Below are 8,179 nucleotides of genomic sequence, written 5' to 3' on the forward strand. Positions count from 1 at the left end.
GTACTGAAAGCACTGTTGTTGATAATTTGGTTAAATTATTTCGACGGCTCTCTTTCACCCACATTGATCCGTGATTTTTCACTGGGTTTTTGCTCAATTAAGTGACACAATGTTTGATCTGAATTTGAGATTAACCTTGATCGATCCTATTTTGACTAAATGATCACAAATTCTTAGTAAGGAAAGACACCCAGGTTAAGATCTGCCCTTGATCTAACGATTTACGGAAATCGGGTCTCGGAATGGAATCAGGTCCCGGGCTGTGAAGTGACCCTAGCTTATTTTGTCCCGATTGATGATCCGTAAAGTCAGATCAAGATATTAATGACCTAAAACATATAAATCCATGATAGAGGGGCTCTCACATGTATTTAACATACTAAATTCACCAATCAGGGTATTTTTCAATTTTTCGGATCTAATCATCTCACCAGGTACATCTCTTTATCATTTCGGTTTTCAGAAAATTTGAGGATGCATACTTTACTAATGAAATTCCACGGATCAATATATTAGGTTATTGTTGGTTAAAGTGTAGCAAAATGAGGGTGTCTACATGAGGGATGGGTCTTCTATTGATTTTCGGAAGCATCCGTGGCACCCAGATGGGACACTCAATTCATCAGATGGTAGGCTTTTTAACCTCCCAAAAGAAGGATCTGTTAAAGAATTCCGAATGAATGGGACTTGGGACAAAATTCTGACCTAACCTCAATTTCTGGCCTGTTCTCCCAGAATCCCTATGACTCTGCCGTTTGGAAACCTGCTCCTGATGGTGCTTTTAGCATCAAGAACGCCTGGAATCAAGTGAGAAAGAAGCATCCTGTTTTGGAATGGACATCTTCGGTCTGGTTTAAGGGTAGTGTTCCTAGACAGAGCTTGGTTACCAGGCAAGCTCTTTCCTATAAATTGAGCACAAGGGATAGAATTTTGTTTATGAACCCTTCCAGAGAAACAAGATGCCCCCTTTGTAAGGTCAATCCTGAAACCATTGACCATTTATTCTTCAAATGCTCCTTCTCATCTTGGATTTGGAAGTCGATTTTATGGAGATTTACTCATAGGAGGAACCTGTTCCGAACTTTAGCAAAAGAGGAAGAGTGGATTAGGAGGAATTTTAGAGGAAGAGGGCAGACAGCTACAGCAATGAGAATAGCCTTTAACACTGCTGTTTATATGATTTGGCTGGAGAGGAACACTCGCATATTTGAAAACAAAGAGGTTCATAAACAAAGAATCCTTGCTGCTGCTCTAAATGCCATTAGAGACCGAGTTCTATTCCTTAACCTTGAGGATATTCAGTCCGGTAAAAATGAGGAAGTGTCAAAAAATTGGAACTTTCCCTACTTCTATAGAAAAACTGATAGAAAGTTCTGTTCTTGGGTTGTGCCGGTGGGGGAAATGGTCAAATTAAATACTGATGGCGCTCTCAACTCAGAAGGTGCGGGGATTGGGAGGATTCTAAGAGATGGTAAGAGGAATATCATAGCCATGTTCTCTGTTGATAAACCTGTGGAAGAGATTCATGGGTTAGAAATGGAAGCAGTCCTACATGGCTTAGAGCTTGCCCACAGAAAGAATACTCAGCACATCTGGTTTGAATCAGATTAGATGATGACTGTGAAAATTATAGAGAAGATGTGGACTTGTCCTTAGAAGAAGATCCCTACTTTTGAGAAGATCATGAACCTGCTTAACAAATTCAAAAGCTGGGAAATCTCTCATATTTGGAGAGAGGCTAACCAAGCAGCTGATTACCTCTCAAAACCAAATTGCTCTATCAAAGGCGAAGATATTCAGCTGGTTTCTATTCCTCCAGATCTCCAGAACATTGTGTCCCTTGATTATGATGGGATGGTTTATTCTAGAGTGTAGTAGTCCCAATCTTGTGAAGAAGAGAAGGATGTGCCTTGCTAGCCGCTTGCAGATCTCTGTTGGGAGGGAGTGGTTCTTCGTTCACATTCTTCATCAGATTAGCTTAATGCCCCTATGCTATGTGTTGAAGACAAGTATTGTTTCTAGATGTTGGTGTTGTAGTGCTATCTGTAGCCCACCTTGTGGCATTTTTCAGCAATCCACTTTGATTTTCTTATTGGCTATTTGCCTTTGTAGCCCTTGTGGCCCCCCTTTGTAATCCTTTCTATTGTTCTTAATATATCTGCTCGGGGTCTGCCTAACCCCAGCTTACCAACCAAAAAAAAAAAAAAAAGAGCTAAATCTAAGATTCAATACCATCTCATCCTCATCTCAAAACTTGGCTAATAGCAACTTCACACCATCTCTAGGGTTTCCAATGTAAAAAAGAAGAATGTTTTATAAAGTTTCAGAAATAAAAAACTTTCTATTTTTTCAATCTCCATCGTTCATCAACTAAATCTAAGATTCAATTCCCTCTAATTCTCATTCCAAAACATGGCTAAAACCTCGTTGACATCATCTCTATGGTTTCATATGTCTAAAAGATTAATGTTTTATAAAGTTTGCAAAATAAGAAGTTTATATTGTTTCAATGTCCATCATTCCTCAACTAAATCTCAGATTCAATACAATCTCATCCTCATTTCAAAACTTGGCTAAAAGCTCCTTGACATCATCTCTAGGGTTTCCTATGTCTAAAAGATGGATGTCTTCAAAAGTTTCTAAAATAAGAAAGTTTCTATTTTTTTAATTTTCATCCTTCAACAACTAAATCTAACATTCAATATCATCTCACCCAACATGGCTAAAAGCTCCTTAACACCATGTCTAGGGTTTACTAAGTCTAAAAGATGTATATTTTATATAGTTTCTAAAATAAGAAACTTTCTATTTTTTCAATCTCCATCCTACATCAACTAAATCAAAGATTCAAAACAATCTCAGCCTTATTTCAAAACTTGGCTAAATGCTTCTTGACACTATCTCTAGGGTTTCTTACGTCTAAAAGACGGATGTCTTACAAAGTTTCTAAAATAACAAACGTTTTATTTTTTCAATCTCCATCATTCATCAACTAAATCTAAGATTCAATATCATCACATCATCATTCCAAAACATGGCTAAAAGCTCCTTGACACCATGTCTAGGGTTTACTAAGTCTAAAAGATTGATGTTTTATAAAGTTTCTAAAATACGAAACTTTATATTTTTTCAATCTCCATCCTTCATCAACCAAATCTAAGATTCTATACAATCTCATCCTCATTTCAAAACTTGGCTAAAATATCCTTTACACCATCTTTACGGTTTTCTATGTCTAAAAGATGTATGTCTTACATAGTTTCTAAAATAAAAAACTTTCTGTTTTTTCAATTTCCATCATTTATCAACTAAATTTAAGATTCATTACCCTATCATTCTCATCTCAAAACTTTGTTAAAAGCTCATTGACAACATCTCTAGTGTTTCCTATGTCTAAAAAAATGGATGTTTTATAAAGTTTCAAAAATAAGAAAGTTTACAATTTTTAAATCTCTGTCCTTCATCAAATAAATCTAAGATTAACTACCATCTCATCCTAATCTCAAAACTTAGCTAAAAGGTCATTGACACCATCTCTAGGGTTTACTAAATCTAAAAGATTAATATTTTATAAAGTTTATAAAATAAGAAACTTTCTATTTTTTCAATCTCTATCCTTTATCAACTAAATCTAAGATTCAATACCATCCCATCCTAATCTCCAAAACTTGGCTAAAAGCTCCTTCACACGATCTCTACGGTTTCCTAAGTCTAAAAGATTGTTGTTTTATAAAGTTAATAAAGTAAGAAACTTTCTTTCTTTTCATTCTCCATCCTTAATCGACTAAATCTAAGATTCAATACCCTCTCATTCTCATCCCAAAACTTAGCTAAAAGCTCGTTGACATCATGTCTAGGATTTCGTATGTCTAAAAGATGGATGTTTTATAAAGTTTCTAAAATAAGAAACTTTATTTTTTTTAATCTCCATCCTTTATCAACTAAATCTAAGATTAAATACCATCTCATCCTCATCTCAAAAATTGGCTAAAAGCTCCTTGACACCATCTCTAGGATTTACCAAGTCTAAAAGATTGATATTTTATAAAGTTTCTAAAATAAGAAACTTTTTATTTTTTCAATATCCATCATTTATCAATTAAATCTAAGATTCAATACCATCTCATCCTCATCTCAAAACTTGGCTAAAAGCTCCTTCACATCATCTCTAGGGTTTCCTATGTTTAAAAGATGGATATCTTACAAAGATTCTAAAATAAGAAACTTTCTATTTTTTCAATCTCCATCCTTAATCAACTAAAACTAAGATTCAATATCATCTCTTCCTCATTCCAAAACATGGCTAAAAGCTCTTTGACACCATGTCTAGAGTTTACTAAGTCTAAGAAATTGATGTTTTATAAAGTTTCTAAAATAAGAAACTTTCTTTTTTTCAATCTCTATCCTTAATCAACTAAATTTAATATTCAATACTCTCTCATTCTCATCCCAAAATTTTGCTAAAAGCTCGTTGACATCATCTCTTGGGTTTCCTATGTCTAAAAGATGGATGTTTTTTAAAGTTTCTAAATTAAAAAACTTTTTTTTTTCGATATCCATCATTTATCAACTAAATCAATGATTCAATACCATCTCATCCTAATCTCAAAACCCAGCTAAAAGCAGCTTTACAACATATCTAGGGTATCCTATGTCTAAAAGATGGATGTGTTACAAAGTTTCTAAAATTAGAAACTTTCGATTTTTTCAATCTCCATCCTTCATCAACTAAATCTAACATTGAATACCATCTCATCCTCATCTCAAAACTTGGCTAATAGGCCCTTTACACCATCTCGAGGGTCTCTTATCTTTAAAAGATGTATGTTTTATAAAGTTTCTAAAATAAGAAACTTTCTATTTTTTCAATCTTCATCTATTATCAACTAAATCTAAGATTCAATAACATCTCATCCTCATCTCAATACTTGGCTAAAAGCTCCTTGACATCATTTTTAGTGTTTACTGAGTCAAAAAGAAATATATTTTACAAAGTTTCTAAAATAAGAAACTTTCAATTTTTTTCATTCTCCATCCTTCATAAACTAAATCTACAGTTCAATATCTTCTCATCCTCGTCACAAAACTTGGCTCAAAGCTCATTGATACTATCTCTAGGGTTTCGTATGTAAAAAAGATAGATGTTTGATAAAATTTCTAAAATAAAAAACTTTCTATTTTTTCACTCTCCATCCTTTATCAACTAAATTTAAGATTCAATACCCTCTCATTCGCATCACAAAACATGGCTAAAAGCTCGTTGACATCATATCTAGGGTTTCCTATGTCTAAAATTTGGATATTTTATATTGTTTTTAAAATAAAAAACTTTCTATTTTTTCAACCTCCATCCTTCATCAACTAACTCTAAGATTCAAAATCAACTCATTCTAATCTCAAAACCTGGTTAAAAGCTTTTTAACACCATCTCTAAACTAGTTTCTAAAATAAGAAACTTTCAATTTTTTCAATCTACATCCTTCATCAACTAAATCTAAGATTCAAATCATCTCTTCCTCATTTCAAAATACAGCTAAAAGCTCCTTGACAGCTCTAGGGTCTCATATGTCTAAAAGATGAATGTTTTATAAAGTCTCTAAAATAAGAAACTTTCTATTTTTTCAATCTCCGTCCTTTATCAACTAAATCTCATATTAAATACCCTCTCATTCTCATCCCAAAACTTGGCTAAAAGCTCGTTGACATCATCTCTAGGATTCCCTATGTCTAAAAGATTGATATTTTATAAAGTTTCTATTATAAGAAATTTTCTATATTTTCAATCTCCATCATCAACTAAATCTAAGATTCAATATCATCTCATCCTCATTCCAAAACATGGCTAAAAGCTCTTTGACATCATGTCTAGAGTTTACTAGGTCTAAAAGATTGATGTTTTATAAACTTTCTAAAATAAGAAACTTTCTTTTTTCCAATCTCCATCCTTAATCAACTAAATTTAATATTCAATACCCTCTGATTCTCATCCCAAAACTTGGCTAAAAGCTTGTTGACATCATCTCTTGGGTTTCCTATGTCTAAAAGATGGATGTTTTATAAAGTGTCTAAAATAAAAAACTTTCTATTTTTTCAGTCTCCATCTTTTATCAACTAAATTTAAGATTCAATACCATCTCATCCTCATCTCAAAACTCGGCGAAAAGCACCAGGACATCATATTTAGCGTATCTTATGTCTAAAACATTGATGTTTTATAAAGTGTCTAAAATAAGGAACTTTCTATTTTTTCAACCCCCATCATTCATAAACTAAATTTAAAATTGAATACCATCTCATCCTCATCTCAAAACTTGGCTAAAAGCTCCGTTACACCATCACTACGGTTTACTAAGCCTAAAAGACGGATATTTTATAAAGTTTCTAAAATAAGAAACTTTTTATTTTTTCAATCTCCATCCTTAATCAACTAATTCTAAGATTCAAAACCCTCTCATTCCCATCCCAAAACTTGGCTAAAAGTTCGTTGACATAATCTCTATGGCTTCCTATGTTTAAAAGATAGATGTTTTATAAAGCTTTTAAAGTAAGAAACTTTGTATTTTTTCAATCTACATCCTTATTCAACTAAATCTAAGATTCAATATCACCTCATCCTCATCGTAAAACATGGCTAAAAGTTCCTCCACGCCGTGTCAAGGGTCTCCTATCTCTAAAAGATAGATGTTTTATAAAGTTTCTAAAATAAAACTTTATATTTTTTTTTATGGGCAAGCTGGGGTTAGGCAAGACCCCCACCGGATATATTAAAGAAAAAGAGAATTACAAATAGAAGAAAGACCAAGAACAGCACAACCACAAGCAAACAGGCCAAAACAAGAAGAGAAATTAGGCCTAGAGCAAACCAACAACAAAGAATCAAAATTTACGGTCGAATATAAATTTGCCCACCCTTGTCAGTATTGATAATCTCCAAAAGATCAGGGGGGGCTAAAGAGGGGTGGATGCATTCTCCCTTGCAGATACAGTCTCTTTTAGACAAAAAGTCAGCAGCCGAGTTACCTTCTCTCCAAAGGTGGGTGATTTTCTAGGCATGAAACAGTAATAGATGCCGTCTGATAGCCTCCATAGCTTCATTTATCTTCCAAGGGTGTTTGGTTCTTCCATCGATACAGTCAACAGCCAAATTTGAATCGGATTCAATCCATATAGAATGCGTATGATGTTTGATAGCCAGTTCAATACCTCTTTTGATAGCCAAGATTTCCAAATTACCAATACTATCAGGAGGAACGTTTACGGAAAACATTCCCAGAACAGCACCTAAATTATCTCGAAGGATTCCCCCAAGTCCTCCTCCCTCATCATCCAAAGAAGCGTCCGTATTTATTTTCAGCATATCTTGGTCTGGAGGAATCCAGCTGCACTCTTTCAGATGAACCTCTGTCTCCCTGAGCTTGTACCCAAAATTTGCCACAATGTGAAAATTTCAGTCACTCCCCATGTCTGTGATTTCAATTTCTCCCATTTTCAGCTTGATTTCTGTAAGAATATGCCGTAGTAGGTGCTCTTTGTGGCAGGAAATCTTTTCAAAAATACGTTTGTTTCTCTCTATCCAAATTTTGTGAATTGCAAAGGAGAAACACAGTCTTACCGCTGAAGCAGCTTGCCCATCGCCCAAAAATTTCGATCTGATCCACTCTTCCTCCTCTAAGATCGATTTAGTTGCTTTTCTTTGGGAGCATTCGCTCCACAGAATGGAACTCCAAAAGATTCAATACCCACTCATCCTCATCCCAAAACTTAGCTAAAAGCTCGTTAACACCATCTCTACAGTTTCCTATGCCTAAAAGATGGATGTTTTCTAAAGTTTCTAAAATAAGAAACTTTCTCTATTTTCAATCTCCATCCTTCTTCAACTAAATCTAAGATTAAATACCATCTCATCCTCATCTCAAAACTTAGCTAAAAGCTCTTTGACACCATCTCTAAGGTTTACTAAGTCTAAAAGATTGATGTTTTATAAAGTTTCTAAAATAAGAAACTTTTTATTTTTTCAATCTCATCCTTCATCAACAAAATCTAAGATTCAATACAATGTCATCCTCATCTCAAAACTTGGCTAAAAGATCCTTGACACCATCTCTAGGGTTTACTAAGTAAAAAAGATTGATAGTTTATAAAGTATGAAACTTTTTATTTTTTCAATCTCCATCCTTAA

General features: G+C 33.9%; 1 protein-coding gene across 1 annotated transcript; it reads left to right on the plus strand.

Moving 5' to 3' along the window:
- Window positions 1–563: 563 nt before the first annotated feature.
- Window positions 564–1,875, plus strand: LOC143859595 (uncharacterized). The gene is made up of 3 exons (XM_077370255.1): window positions 564–629; window positions 736–1,595; window positions 1,710–1,875. Exons 1-3 carry the CDS (start codon window positions 564–566, stop codon window positions 1,873–1,875), a joined length of 1,092 nt encoding a protein of 363 aa, XP_077226370.1.
- Window positions 1,876–8,179: the final 6,304 nt, after the last annotated feature.

The sequence above is a fragment of the Tasmannia lanceolata genome, unplaced genomic scaffold (genome assembly GCF_043159265.1).
Source record: "Tasmannia lanceolata isolate RefF3 unplaced genomic scaffold, GAP_Taslan_0.1 ptg000035l, whole genome shotgun sequence".
Taxonomy (NCBI): Eukaryota; Viridiplantae; Streptophyta; class Magnoliopsida; order Canellales; family Winteraceae; genus Tasmannia; species Tasmannia lanceolata.